At 41.7% G+C, this 16,259-nt stretch overlaps 1 protein-coding gene across 2 annotated transcripts in view; it reads right to left on the bottom strand.

Moving 5' to 3' along the window:
- The window catches only part of gli2b (GLI family zinc finger 2b), a 202,334-nt gene that overhangs the window by 34,362 nt on the left and 151,713 nt on the right, over positions 1-16,259 (bottom strand). For both annotated transcript variants that reach the window (XM_022669946.2, XM_007231763.4), the window contains one exon: positions 3,618-3,723. In XM_022669946.2, the coding sequence (XP_022525667.2) occupies positions 3,618-3,723 (106 nt within the window). The remainder of the gene's footprint in view (positions 1-3,617; positions 3,724-16,259) is intronic.

The following is a 16,259-nucleotide window of genomic DNA, read 5'->3' on the forward strand; positions in this document are numbered from 1 at the left end:
AGCTCTGTTTCACTGGTCTGAAGATACAGGTGAATAGTATCTAAATCACAGTCTGTTCAGACATGCCTTCTGATGAGCTGCATGGATCTAACCACCACATTCCTACTCCTGTGTACCACATGTGCAACTGTTGGTCTGTTAGCCAAGTTGCTTTTGAAAAGATACGAAACCTCTTCATGATCTTAATTTCATCAGGATGAACTTGGCCAAGACATGGTGAAAGGTGTCCAAACTTTGCTTGCAAAGCTGCTAACGTAATATTAATCTCCTCACATTGAGAGTTCATGCTTGATGTCATATCTGGCACCAATTTGTGGCCCTACTGACTGCTTTGATGGCACCAACAAGCATCATTATATGCTAGGATTAAAACGTGACTATATTTCTCGTCAAGCTTAAACCTTTCTCACAGGAAAAAACAGTTTAGTGTGGAATTTTTAAGAGGGATCTGGCAACCCAGTAGCAGTGAGGCTGAGCAGTGAGAGCAGCTCTCAGCAGAAGAGGAAAATTCGGGCATTTGCAAAGAATATGCTTCTGCTACTTTTAAGTTGTATGTTGGTTTTCCAGTGGAAACAAGAAACAGTAACAGAGTGACCAACAAGACACAAACCATATGTAAATACTGTAAGTAAATCCTACACGTGACTGTTTTATAGGCAGTTGTTCTAATTCCTTAGCTCTGTACTGTATTTAAAAAAATGCTCTGTCTCTGTTTGCACTTCAAGCATAGGCTTAATATGACTGGTTGTGGTTTGCACTTATTGTTTGCACTATATAAGACTTAGAAAAGTTTTATTTTTATTTTTTACTCTTATTCTTATTTCTATTTCTTATAAAATCAATGTGTGAGAGAAACCAGTCTGTTACGTTTGCGTTATATGATTCTGTCAAATAAAACTTTAGTTTTCAAGCCATTTTTCATTTTTGACGTTTTCATTAAAATTTTATTTTTAAATCTCGTCTCGTTTTCGTGAACCCAGTATCGTGTCTCATCTCGTCTCGTGATATTAGTGTCTCGTCACACCTCTAACTGTTACTTCACTACATATTTTGGATGAATTTCATACTTTTATTCCATTACATTTTTTATGTGCTGCATCGTTATTCTTTACAATTGTAAAAATGTTAAGAATAATTCCAAACCTGCATTTTCACTGTTAGAGCAGTAGATGCTCTGCACGGTCACCTGCACTGGTTTTGATGAAGCTGCTTATCATAGTGTGAATCAAGAGATCAAGCTGATCTTATAAGAAGACCTTGTTGCTCCCGTTCTGCCTTTCACTCTGAGAACTTTCTACTGCATAACACAATACTGTACATTTACGTTCAGTACTTGAGTAGTGAATTGTAGATTAAATTACTTTATAGAATACAATACTCAAATACAAAAAATGTTGAATACTGTAGTACTTAAGTGTGGTGCTGCTACTTAAGTCTCTTTTTTGACAGAGCACGTACTCGAGACCCAGACTTGAGTAAAAATTACATCTCTGTTTACGGTATATTGTCCTGGTAACTCCAGTGCAAAAGTAAAGAATCAGAGTGTTCTTTGAACCATAACTGACACAGGACAACTCCAGGTCTGAAACTGAAACAGCGAGCACTCAGTCAGGCATCACGCTGCATTTCCTTCCTCAGTTCAAAGTGATGTCTTTAGCGCTGGCTGCATTCTGACTCTGAGCAGCGCTGAGAGCGAGGGAAGTTCATGTCGACGTGTGTGTGTCAGCGAGTGAGACAAGTGGGTGGCTCGTTCCGTAGCCCCCGGCCCTGTCCGTCTCCGCTGCGAGAATTCCCACAGTGCCTGCTCGACTCCACAGATGAATCGCCCCGTCCGCTGTCATCCCAGCTAGTCGGAGAGACAGCGAGCGCGTCGCTCTTTGCGGGGTAAAAAAAAAAAAGGGCCCGATAGGGAAGTTTCCTGCCGCAGCTCACATGACAGCTCTGACAAAATAACCAGCACCCTCATTATGGTATATGCAAACAATGATAAAGCACACTGTACCGAGATGTCATGTTAGACAATCAGAGCGCTGCCCTCTGACACACTGTAACAAAGTGCCTCAGCGTGCCACGAGTGACACCGTGCTTAATTTGCTGCACAACGTCCCTGTAATTAGATGAATTTGGCACAGGCAGAGGGAAAGACAGCTAGATCAAGGTCTTGATGAATTAGGGGTGCACTGTCAAGATCAAATCACATTAATCAAGGTGGCCGAGTAGTACGACAGGTTCCCCCCTCCCCCCACCCCATACTCGCCACTGTGTATGATGAATAGGCTGGCTGCTACCAGGCACAACGTATGTATCACCATCAAATCTGTGAATTTAAAATGTAAGAACACAACTTCTGGAATTCTATTGATTTATTCAGTCCCTTTCTTAAGATAAAACCTAGCTCCGAGGCAGCAGACCCCAGAAAATAGGTTTCTAAGTTGAACGGAACGTGCAGTAAATAAATAAACAACAGCAACCACAACAACAGTCAAGTGTAACTTCGCCTCCTAAACTAGTTTGGCCCACTTAACATTCAGCTCTTACAACACTAAGCCCCCGTTTCAAAATTCATATGGGACACATGGAACTACATGGGTCTGGAGGTTACCCTAGATTACCGCTGTGGCCTGGGAAGCTGTTTTAGACCAGCTGAAAGAGGGAATAGGGAGGTGGTGGTGGTGTAGAGAGTTATTTTCTTGTGACCTAGGTAGGCAACTTATTCTGTGTAAGTGCGTGTGTGTATAGCACATGCTGCATTTGATTAAACTCAATTGTCTTATTCAAAAGTCTGATTAATAGGCATTTATCTCTTTAGGCTGAGGATGCCACAGGCCTGAGTATCTCCAATCAACATGCAGGAAAAGGGATTTAGGGGTAAATGTTAACATTCTGCTTTACTGACATGATCACAAAGCCCTCATCTGTCTTTAATATTTCACTGGCCTGCTTTCAGGGAAATCACACCCTGCTGGGGAGAACAAGAGTGTTCAGAGTGCCGGAATCCGGGATTTATTTAGGAAAAACATATTGATGATCTGAGTTTAAATAATACTAAAAAATGTACTCAGTGATGACTTCCAAGAATGAAAATGAGCTGTATCTGCTCAGCATCCAAAAAGTAAAATATCAAATGAAAGTCCAGCAACCTTTGTTCTTTCAGATGTATGCAAGAGAAATGGAGCAACTCTAATCGCCTCTTAGCTGAACTGCATTCGAAAGAAAATCCTCATTACATATTAGAGCATAGAGGTAGATAATGTATCTATGTCATTTTCGTTGGGATACACTGTTCTTTGAGAATATCGTGGATATCATCACTGTTTAAGGAACACTAAACTAATGTTTAATTGCAAAGAGTATAGTAAGTCCTGTTTAATGGAATGGGTGAAAATTGATAAATGAAAGATAACGTTGGACATAATTCACTGTACTAATCACGAGTTGACTAGCAGTTTCTACAATGTGCCATACCTTTCTGATTTAGAAATACTTGGAAATTAAATTATTTTTATGTTGTCCATTAAAGATGTGGAGGTAAAGGCTTTTGGAAATTGTGAAAAATAATTTATCAGAAAAAAATATAAAATATGAAATATTTGTACAGATATGAAGAAAGAACTTACCCATGCAGGGCGTGAAGCGTGTGGGGTTCATAGTGGTATCTGCCTTCATGGTGACGCATGTCGATAGGGATCGGTGTGTGGAAAGTTGGGAAGATGTGGTGAGGGCCTGCGGAACAGACAGAGAGTGTGAGTGAGTAAGGGAGAGAGGGTGTGAGAGGGGGAACGAGGGAGTAAGAGACTTCAAAAAATGAAAAGGAAAAAAAAAGCGCAAGATTTTCAGAAAATAAATTTCAAAGCCAAAAGCTCTACAATAAAGTAAGATGAGTCTCAGAGCAGGCCTGAGCAGTTTCGTGTAAAATATTGGCACTATCACACAAGAGAAGTGGAATAAATAAATAATCAAAGTCATCCTAAGAAATCCTACATCTCAAACATAAAAGATATCCAACTGGGCTTTTGACAAAGACCTGCAGCTAGAGGCTCTTTGAACTAGCGCGAATGATGGACGCTATCAAGGAGAAGTGCGGCCTGTACGCAAAGCGGAGCTGACAGCACGGGGAGAAGCCTTCCTCTGCCCAGCTCCAGCGCTGCAACCACGGCCAGGCAACGTATCCCTCCACACTGATCTCACACACTTACAAGTACATGTACACACGAGCAGAGGCAGTGGAGACTGTAGTGAAAGCCTGAATCACCCCCCCCCCCCACCTACACACACATATTAATTCAAGTTTACAATATAAATTCAAAACTGAATTTTTTACAATGCAATTAATAGAAATGCAATTTTCTGGTGAGGGAAATATCAGCTCAAGGATGCCTTTTCATTATAAGAAATGTTTTTTTATCTATGACCCCTCACTAAATACTTAAAAAGTCTACCATAATATTAGAATTAGACAATGAGGCAATGAACATGCTAAGAGAGGATTTTGGAGGAACCTGATTTATTGAAAACATTCATCAGCTGTTTCACTGTTTACATCAAAGAAACAAAATTTTGTTCAACCAAAATAGGTAAGGATCCAGTGATCCATAGTTCTGTTTATTTGCTGTGTAAAAGCAATTTTTTATGTTTTTTAAGCAATTACAATAAATTATGGCAGCCAAGCTGACAAGGAACGTTCTAAGAACATTTAACTAATTGAAAGAAAAGGTTCCAGAAATTCTAATTGCCTCTAATGGCTTTGCTTTACAACGTTTTTAGAACATTTCCAACATAATGCTCCAGCTAGACGAATATTAACATATGGAAACGTTAAAAGTAACAGAGCTACTAGCATTACAGCAACGTAACTAGAACGTTTAAAATGTTAAATAAAAAACTTTTAAGAACATTCAGAGAACCTGACAGATTGAACAATCTAGGAATGTTAAATGTTTTACTAACCTAAAACTTCCCTTGACATCAAGGCACATCACGCAGCAATATGAGTACAACAGATTACTGATTCCTGATTACTCAGTGGATTATTTATGAACAGAAATAAAAGAAGCATCAGAGGTACAGAAGAATCAGAGGTACAACCTTATTCTGCTTCATAATAAATGTGCACCTGAAGAGAGATTTCTGGTAGGAAGGCATTAAAGAGTTCTTAGTGTGCCAACTGCAGTGTGAAGTTTCTCACTTTGGTCTGTAATTTTAGTTGTAATAACATCCTTAATTTTGCCCAAAACAAGGACTAAAATACATTTAGAAATCCAGTGTGTATGGTGTGGAAGATGGGGATGGTGTGAAAATCATTGAAAGTTCATATAGGCCGCAGTAAAGGAAAAAAAAAAAAACTATGATGACTTTGAAATAGAATACAGTCTCATTAGTAAGAAGTGTGTGTGCGCTGCTTAGCAACTTTTTATACTAAGCAAAGCTGTTGCGTTTACAGTCGGCCTCGTATATATTAGCTGGGTATTTTCTTCATTATGACTACTTTTGTGGGGCTTTTTTATTTGGAACGAAAGAGGATCAAAATCGACGCTTTCCTGTAATAAAGCCTCTCCTGGCTCGGGATAGCCCATTAAGCCCGAGCGGCCTTCATTAGCTGTTGTGATAACAAGAAAACCGCAGTTGATCTTTAGCGCGGGCAAGTTTGTTTTTTTAGTGCCAGGAAAGCACGGCTTTTGGACTCTTAATTTCTTTACAGAGCTTTGTTTCTAATTAGCGTCTCGGTTCTTGTAACCCCTCTGCTTTTCTTCTCGCTTTATTCCATGAGAACATTAACACTGCTGTTCCACTCAGTCACAAACTCCCTCACTCTATGAGCCTCAGATTAGGGCTCTAAATTTCCTTTCAGATCTGATCTTTCCAACATATTATGTCCAAATGTTTGTAAAATGAATGAATTCAGCTATTTTATGCACACAGAAAAGTACTGCCAATAGAATAAGACCATTTGAAGCCTATAAACATGAATGTCTTGTCATTTTGCAGAAAGTTCTTAGTCATTGACTCGAAACATCCAAAGCTAGTATCAATACACCACAAATTCTAGATATAGCGCTCTCAAGTTTAATGCACTGGCTGTGAAACACACATATTTCAAGGAATTTACACACTCTGACAACACCCACTAAGATTCAGATGTTGGGTAATATTGTCTCTAGCTAAAAATGTTAACTAATAGCACTCTTGTTGCTGAATGCAACTCAGAAATCCTCAAAAATCAGTAGACCCCAGTAGTTACTTCAACAAACTTGTTTTAATACCCTTGATTTCAGAATAAACAATGAATCAGCAGATGTCCCAATATAAAGTAATGTAATGTGAATGTAGTTCTAACACTCACGCTCAGAAAATGCATATCTTTTCTCCATAGCAGAGGAGCAGAGAGCGTCTCTGGATTGGATTAAAATTCGTGAAATGTTGCGCTGTGCAGCAGGAGAAAGCGGGTGACTTGCAGGGGGGCGAGGGGTCAGGGGCACAGATCATTATCTATACCTGAGGTGCCCACAGAGGGCCTCCAGGGGCCCCATACACTCAATGCTGCTGTGAGTCAGCACTCTGGTCCCATCTATCCTTCATATTCTCTCTCTCTCTCGATTCGTAGCTCGTCCTACAGGACAGCATGATGGACAAGGCTGGACCAAAAGTCAAGGAATGGTTCTCTGCTCTTTTTTTTCCTCACTCTCTTTCTACTCAAAAGTTTGGTGACACTTTTCAGAGCCTTTGTTAAGAATGAATAATACAGCTACTTTTCAACCATGTCAAAAACAGTATTAGCAAGGTATAGTGTAATGGTAGGAGAGTGCAGTGTATCTTTATCAAGGGTAAAGAGGTCTAATTCCCAAATTTTGCATTAATTATAGCGGAATGGGTTTAAAGGAGCAACATCTAGAAATTGAAATGGAAACAGATGTACAGAATATTTTCATGCATTTCATTAAATTTCATGTTTAGGCTTTAATATTTACAGTAATTCTATTCAAAGTCCATAACTGCCTTTGCCATCACAACAGAACAAATTTTTATTGTCCGTATTGTGTAAAATAATGCATGGTGAGTGCTGGGCCCAGAGCTACAGGCCCCACATGTGAAGTCATCCTCGCTGTTGACTGCATTTGTCATGGAAAATTCCCCGGGTTGAGTTTAATTGATGCAAAAACACCATAAAACACACCTGACGCACAGAAAGCAAAACAATAAGGTAGCACAGCTGTTTAAAAAACACACACACACACACACACACACACACACACACACACACACACACACACACACAAACACAATGTGGAGAGGCTAAGGACCCCCTCCTTCTACTCATCCGGCTTAAAATGGGTGCTTCGCACAGTATCGTTCAAATCTGACCTTTTAGCAGAAAAGCTTCCTATTAAAGCTCCGCCACTTCACAAAACTCCAGCAGCTGCAGCGCTATGCCAGACAATGGAGCTGAGTTGATTGAACACAGGCCCAAATTGCAGAGAACCTTCTCCAAGTCTTATGGAAAGGGCAGGAAAGACATTTTTCACTCCTGACACTCAAGCAAGCTGTGCAACAGCCCTGTGTGTATGTGTGTCTATGCAAGTGTAGGGGGCCTGTTGAGTGGATGCTGGCGCAAACAGCTTCATTCAGCTCCCAGTCCCAGTTAATGCCCCTTAACTAATGCTATAGGTGAGTCGTTGGAAAGGCTAATGGTGGGGGGCGGACCGTACGAAGGCCTGGAAAAGAGTGTGGAGAACTGGGTCAGCAAAACATGACAGAGAGCAGAAGAGCCGTCTTTCCCTGAAACACTACCCTGCATCTTAATCAAGCCAGGCCACTTAGCATATTAAAACATGCTATTGTTTCAATTTTATGGGAGTAGAAGCGGATTAGAAATAATAAAAACTGAAAAATGGAACAAACAAGGAGGTTTTTATTAGGGATAAATGTGAAACATTTGTACAAAAACATGCAACAAAAACAAAACACTATCAATAATTTATGACAATGTAAACATACAGAACCTAAAAAAAGCTAAGAAATCAGTGACCAAAGCTAAAAAACAAGATTAAAACGCATTAAACCCCTCCCTTCCCAGCGTCATTAAAGCTCCACATCGCTCCACAGACCGCAATTCATCAGTGCGCTGCCTCAATTATCCGCATTACCAGTGTTATTTCCAGCAATCGCATTTTTCATGTCAGGCCATTCATTCAGGCTCACCCCCCAAAGGAGGCCTGGGGCTGGGGTAGGCCGGGCCGCCCCGTGGTCGTCTCTGGAGCAGGCGCTGGAGGGATTGACCGGGCACGGGTTAGTTATTCTATCACGCGGGCTCAGGTTCTTCTATCACACGGACAGCTCCATTGTTTAGGCACGGCTGGGAGAACAAAAGGCGAGCGCTCTGGAGAGTTCAAGAGGGGCGTTTACCTGCTATGGTGAGCCCCACTCCCTGAGGGGGCCACATGGGGCTGCACTCCCCAACTCAGACCCTCGCTATCTATTAGTCTTTGGATGATAACATTTGTTTTCACATCTAGTGGGACCGGCACTGCGGGGTGAATCGCTTTTTCATCACCACTCAAGAGCTGTAGGTCTTTTCTCAGACAGAGAGAAAAAAATTAGATGAGTGCTAAATTCTGGCTGTGAATTTAAGTTGTAAAGATACACCCTCATCACAAGTCAAGTTATTGTTCAATTTTAATATTTTGCAGACAGCTGGACATTATGAATTTGGTAATACAGTATGATATTATTTTACATCATCAACATAACTTTATTCTCCACTGGGATGGACCAGTGGTACCACCCACCCTCTGATACACTTCAGAGCCCTGGCTGGGTGCACACATCACATCACAACTCATGAACTTGAATAACATGGAACTTGTCATCAGCTTGTCAGCTTGTCAGCTGCCCGAGGCATGAACTTGTTGTGAACTCGGAAATCCACCCATTACAGCTTCATGCTTACAAATTGTACACATCCCAAACAAGGAACACATACAGTATGAAACTACCTTAAATCAGAAAAAACAGATTATTGGTTTGTTGAGAAAATAGATTTAAATTTGGCCCACTTCACCTTCTGTATGAACGCAGCCTAAATTCTGTACCCCAGCCCAAGCAAGGCCATCAGCTCCTGCTCCCTGTTAGGAAATCATCCTGATCGAACATGTCTTTAGCCTTTTTAACCAGACTACAGCTTTCATTATTTGCCCCTAAATAAGATAAGGTAGCCCTTAACTAAGTGGTTTGTTCTGTTTGTGACTGTGGTTTGAATATTCACTTGAACACAAACATTCCTGGTCTTCTGTTGTGTTGCAGGGCCCTAATCCCTGAATCTTAAATGCTAAAGTGGTTCCATCTTATAGGAAGTGCTCAATAATGGCTCTGAGCAGGCCGGGTCTGAGGCACTATAATTAAAAGGCATTCTGTCTTACCCAGAAAAGCGGGAGGGGAAATTAGACAGGAAATACCTCTGGAACAAGCTGGCCAGTATCCTAACTACACATTATCATGCCAACTATTACACACTGCCGGGACCCATGCTTGCAATGCATTCTGGGTTGTGCCAAGGTGGCTACTGGCCTCTGGGGTTTCAGAAGCCAAGAATGAAGTAGTGTGGTTTAGAATGCAACCCAATAGTTGAAATTTTCCATTTTTCAATAATCTTAGTTTAAATAATGTACATTAATCTTGGTCACATCAAACTTTATCTCATCTAGTGGTAAAATGATCTTAAATATATTGCAAGGCATATTATAATTGCATTTTATAACATAGCCATTTATCTATGTGTATCTGTGCCTAAGCCATCCATGTGGTTTAGCCATTCATGCTAAGCTCAGGAGGTCAAACCTGGGCTTGCAACTGAAGGGGCAAGGGCCAGAGCAAGGGTCACTTATCAGCATCCTTCAGCCGTGCCTGGGATGGCCACTAATAAGGTCCATGCATCATAGTGCTGGAGGTTAGAATGTAGCATGGGGCTCATAAGGGCCTCTACTGCCTGCCCTGCAGTCAGGCAGCGTGTTGTTAGCATGCTGTTTGTGTAATTTCGGTACTTAGGACTGCAAGGGTCTCCAAGACTGATTACAGGGCGATGTAATCACCCAGCCCCCTCTACACACTGATTTATCGCCCCTGCTCTTAATAGCTCTGCTTAACACACAGGTTTGTCCAGATTAAGTAATTACCTTTAAGCAAAAGTTTATTATCTTTAAGACTGGCACGATGATAAAAGGAGTGCTGTCTGCGAGAGAGGGAGAGAGAGAGAGGAGAGAGAATGAGCCAGGGAGAGGGAGAGAGAGAGAGACAGAAAGAGAGAGAGGGAGAGAGAGAGGAGAGAGAGAAGAGAGAATGAGCTAGGGAGAGGGAGAGGGAGAGAGAGGGAGAGAGAGAGAGAGAGAGAGAGAGAGAGAGAGGGAGGAAAGGTGCTGGGGTGAATGAATGAGCGTGATAATTAAAAAACAATACATTAAATTGGTGTCTTCTGCAGGCGCTGTCACTGTGCTCCCCTGCTTACATTCATATTAGCCCTGTGGAACCCTTGCTAGGAGGCGATGGGGATTACTCCTGGCCCAGAGGCGGCGTCAGGAAAGCAGGAATTACTCCTCGGATGCATCTGTAAATTGAACGAGGACGCGGCTCATTTACAAAGAGCAAGGTGGAATGGGGAGAAAAAAAAAAAGAAGCACATCCAGGTCCAAAAATAAAGTCTGGAAACCAGCTGCTGAGGCACTTTGGCTAGTCATAGCTAACTAGCCACTAAATCCTCTCAGTGAGGCTGGGTTGGCTTGAAGCTGTGGTGCTTATGGCAAGCAGAAGTCGTAGAATGAGGCAAGACAAAGGCAGAAGGTTCTTCTGCATCTTCTCGATCGCTAGACGATAGTGTACCTCTCTCCTCTGCATCTACTGAATTGTGTAAATGCAGGGCAGTGACGGATGGCTTCTCAGGCAGAAATAGCCACTTCGGCCTCATCCTTCACGCACTGGGATGACCTCTGTAGCCTCCTGGGGCAGCAGGCATCACTCCAAAATAGAGCATGGTGCAGAATTAGGATCTATATATTGTCCCAGTAGAGAGAAATGGACAGAGTAGATGCAGGCTGAAGTGGTACAGGTTAAAGTGACACAATGGACAAAATCTGGGTAGGTATTAAGGTGCCAGAGGAATCCGTACAGTGTCAGAAACAGAATGAGACTTGGAGACAACTTTACAGACTTGGAGACTATGCTGTATACACAGCTTGTGAAGTAACATCTTCACATACTGTAGCTCCAGAGTAAAACTACAAATAATCAGATAAATAATAGTAACCATATTAAACATTCAATAGACTACACAATCTGAGTGTCGACAGATTTCAGATCAGAGTCCCCCCCCCCCGAACATTATACAGAAGCTGTTCGATGGCAATAGATAATAGAACGGCAGAGTCTGGCTTGGCTGGGCTGAAGTTTGCTTAAACTCTTGGGGTGTTTGCTGAAGTGTTTCAGCTTGTGGGCTGCAATGAGCCTAAGCAGAGCTTCCAAACCTTCCACCCACATTTATAAATATCGCCCCCTCTGTCCATAACAGCTCCCTGTCCGTCCTCCACGTTAACGCTACGCTTGACCACAGGCCTAGAACTAAATATATGATGTTCTAAATATCTGAAGTTTCTGATTTTTTTGTCAATGGAAACAATAACATTCCCGCCACTCGTCCTAATGCACAACTCTCCTGGACTCCATTACCACCTGGGAAATTCAGTCTCTGCATGGCAATTATTACTGGTGTTTTGGGTATACACTGGTTGGTTGTTTAATGTGACTTGGAGAGATGGATGCATTTACACTGCTATTTTATGTGGAATGGTCTTCTTCCAGCACCAGGGCCAATGTGGATCAGCGCAATGCAGACTCCTAGCAGGCTTTGCTATTATATAGCTTTGAGATTTGTTTGATCAGGAATGCTATTACCGCAGGAGCTCCATTACAAGCACAATTATTGCTGTCAGATTCTTACTGGATTAAAATAATGCAAGTCATTTGTATTTTACCTAAGCCACAGCACCTCCGCAAGTAGGGCTACAGACAGCATGTGGTCCAGCCTGGATCTGCCTCTACCAGGCTCAATGAGGAACAGGTGGAGGGTACAGCTCCTCCAGAGCACTTGTGAGGATCTCCATTGCTTTGCAGGGGGAGGATAGTGGGGGTAGCGTACACATCAGCCTCACAGGAGGCCCCTGCCTGGACTGTGTGTGCTCAAAGCTTTCCAATTTGTCCCGAAATGTCTTGAGGGAGAAAAGCTTAAATTGGATTTTAAAATGTCTTTTGCATCACTCACAATGCGACAAAAAAAGACCAACTCAAATCCAGAGTGATAAAAATACAAGGGTCCAATATAAGTGAGAAAGTTTCAATACCGAAGCCTAAGCACCACAGCAACCTATACCTTTATCCTTTAATTTATTCACATTCAAATTATAGTGGGTAGTCATCAACAGATCTGATATGTGAAACAAAAACAATTTGTCTGCAGTTCAAACATATCCTAAAACTCTAGAAGTTAATCTAGATACTCAAAATGCATTAAGTGACCAGGTGTAAACAGGGTCTAATATACCCATTTTGACTCAGAAATTAGATTAGTTTCAGCAGAATAATTGTGTAGGGAAAAGGTGCAAGACCAGATAAGCCACTACAGTTGTGATAATTAAGTTGTGTTAATTGTTAACTCATTTATTTTTATTTTTTATTACTATTATTTTTCACTTCATTTACTAGCTCATTTTACATTTACCCTAGGCACATAAAGATATCTAAAAGGCGTCAATGCTCATGTAGGCATCTGAAAGCAATTAAGGCCTGTATTTACATCTGTCTCCAAGACATTTTCACACATTTGTCAGTAAAACAGGCAGATACACAAAAATCTTGCATTCTTGCACTTCTTGGACTCTCTGCCCCCTTCTTACTGCAATATATTGATCTGATGGTGGATGAAGGGCTGGCTTGTAAAGACTAGTGAGATGTGTGTAACAGTGCCAGAGGAGCGGACAATCCTCTCCACAGCATCCCCACCAGGAATGACCCAGTCCATTCAGCTGCTGAATAACAAAGTCGGGATGTGAAGCAAGCAAACATCTCGCAGCTCAGTGGTTAGAAAGGGTAAAGGGTCGTCCCCACAGAGCTGGCAGGCCTATTAAACCTAAGGCTCCCCTCTCGAGTGTGAACAAACATGGAAATCAAACACACATACAACTCTTATTCAAACAGCAGGAGGGCTTTCAAAGACCTATTCAACCAACAATAATCTAAACGTGGGTTTTAAGGCTATGTTTGGTGTGAACCACCATAATTTTAAATTAAGACTAAATTAAATATTTTCTCAGATATCTGACTTCTTCCTAGGTGTGAGAAATCAATATTCTTCAATAGATAATTATCTCACCTTTTTGTTCCTCTTGAGGCTTAACCCAACCTGTCAAGAGGATTATAAAAAGAAACCTATGATTTAATTTGTCTGTTAGAACAAGCATGAACAATGCAGAGAGTATTGTTAATTGAAGCTGCTTAATTGAGTAATTAACAGGGTTGGTGACAGTTGAAATTGCTTTAAGGCAGAAAGTGCGGGTTAATGAGGGGGCTGGGACTACATGTACACTGACCCTGTTTCAGCAGAGTGGCCTGGTTAGAGACATAATTAGCTTTTACACTCCTGTACACTGTACAGAAGCCTTAGCCTTATGCAGGTCCTGCAATTAGCTGTAGTGAAACAAGGGGTTACGTTAACTAGCCTACAGTCAGATTAGGACAACTCCCAGAGGGTTATTGGCAGTACCAATGTGAGATAGAGAAATGTGCACCTTAGAAAAAAACAGATAATGGATTCACTAAGAAAAGGACACAATTTGTGCAAATTTAGAAATGTTTATTACTTAGCAGCTACACTGGTTGGTTATGACAAAAAAATCAGAATTCTGATTTAAGTCCCTTCAGCTGGATAATGTGAATGTGTCCCAAAATTTAGCGTTATTAATGTGACCAAAATGACCAATAAAGGTGAACTAAATACTGAAGAGAGAAAAATGTAAGTCTAGGCCAAATTTCTGATGATTCGAGGTTATCCCCACTAGTATGCAAGTACATAAAAAGGCCAAACTCCCAGAGCAGTTATTTACTCCACAGCTTGCTGGCAAGTAGACTCTGAAGCCAAGATGCTCTGTAACTGCCTCCGCTATGTAGCATATGGGAGAAAAGAGGCATAAACAGCAGTTTTCCCCTCTTGGGCTTCATGTTATGACTCCATTAGTCTCAGCTGGACCTAACCCAAGCCGCATGGCCCAAGCGCATGCTGCCTCGCTGTAATTGTGCTGATGAGAAGAGCTGTGATTGCAGGGGTTGGCTGAGGGGGGTATATGGCTTGATTGTGAAATCTGAGCAAAACAAGGGATTCAATTGGAGAAAGGACTTTGTAATGCATCTGCACCGATAATAGCATAAACCAAACTGTCAACAGTGACAGAGTTGTACTCTCAGTCTAAAGGGCGTAATTAGATTCGGAACAGATAGAAGGCTTGTCCTCTCTGGCTAATCCCTACCCCCCAGAGCGAATCAGTGCTCAACAAGCAAAACGTAACTGTTTGTTTATGTGCTCAGCCATCTTTTATTACCAGACTTTGACAGTTAAGTCCAAACACAATGCCGACTCCTATATCTGCTTCAGAACTCGATTTGTGATGTGTTCAAGCTTTCTTTTTGGTCTCAAAGTTACGCAGGCCATCTAAGGCAAGTCGGACAGATGAGAACAAGCATATACATAAACAAAACGAGCCTTCTGAACGATTAGCTAAGCTAATATTTCACTGTGTCATTCTAATTCACTCCGCTCAGACGCAGAATCTTTAGCAACAGTCCAGGTTCTCATCTGAAAGTGTTTTACAGGGTTAAGACAAGCCTTCTTCACACACTGCAGGCAGGAACTTTGGCTCTGGAGAAGGATGCGAGTGTGCCGCAGATGTCAGCATTAATAATGTTAAAATGCAACACAAATTCCAATGTCAAATCTACTACTGAGTATATAGTGCAGAAAATCTCCAGTTTACAGGGCAGGGTTCAGGAACTACAGTTAACCCCAAAATTGTTTTTAAAGGCATTTTGATTGTCTGACAATGATGAGACCCAACTACATCCTCTTGGCTTTCACTGCACTGCATAAATGATGTTCCAAATTCTAAGTAAGATTTTAATTATCTAGCCATTTTCAAGAGTCCAGCAGCAATACCATGCAACATTTTCACCATTAAAATCATGCTTTAAAAAGCAGCTTCAAAATCACGTTTATGCTCCAGTGATTTGTAAAGGGTCGAAATGGGCAGCTATTGTTGCTCGGCAAACCACAAATTCACTATGTAACACTGGTAAAATGTGCAAGAAAAAGCCCACAAGAACTGTGTAACACTGCACTATTTTGTATCTTTCAGCATGTAAGATGCATGTGATAAGCGTGTCCTTTAGTGAAGGCTAAAAGCATGAATTCCACTTAACCAACGGTGGGGGGAGCCCAGGAGTAAGGTATTTTAGAGTTTTTTTTTGTCCAGCAACAACAATAGACTATTACAGTATATATGACTTTAAAGATATAGGATATTCAATTCAATCCAAATATACTGTCATTATACTGTCCTTATAATCTCTCTTCCGCTTTCTTTTTCTGTCTCTCCCCTTCTCCCTCCCTGTCTTTCGCTCTCCTCTTGACATCACCCTCTTCGATTCATTCCACAGGAAGTCCTGGCACTTCACTCAAGTGCTGCTGGGTATTTTGACTTCCCTCGTGTCGGCGAGCCACTTGAAGGCAGCCCCACTCGGGAAGGCCCGCTGCGGGAGCCTTTGGGAAGGAGGGGTGGGTTTCTGTTTGAACACAAAGAGCTTGATTCACAAACTAGTTTTTTTTTTTGTCAGCCAAGCGGGTAAAGATTTACTCAAAGCGATCCTTCAGTCCTCCATGCTGCTGCTTATCAGCACTGCCGATAGCAGAGCAGCACTTGCAGCAGCTCTGCATTTAAAACTTCAGCTTTTATTACACCAGCCTGTTGAACATGTTACAGAGATTTAGCAGCAAGGCTAACGGAGTTTAACGCTGCTTATTTCAGTTAACATCAGTATAGCTTATCGCTGTCGAGCTACAGGGGAGGAAAAAAAGTAATTTAGATTCCAGTGATGAAACGCTAAAGCGTAAGTTACCGTGTCCGTCTCGTGACGGATCACATCTGGTCCGCATGCCCATACCAAACCTTTCTCAC

Source organism: Astyanax mexicanus, chromosome 16, assembly GCF_023375975.1.
Source record: "Astyanax mexicanus isolate ESR-SI-001 chromosome 16, AstMex3_surface, whole genome shotgun sequence".
Classification (NCBI taxonomy): Eukaryota; Metazoa; Chordata; class Actinopteri; order Characiformes; family Acestrorhamphidae; genus Astyanax; species Astyanax mexicanus.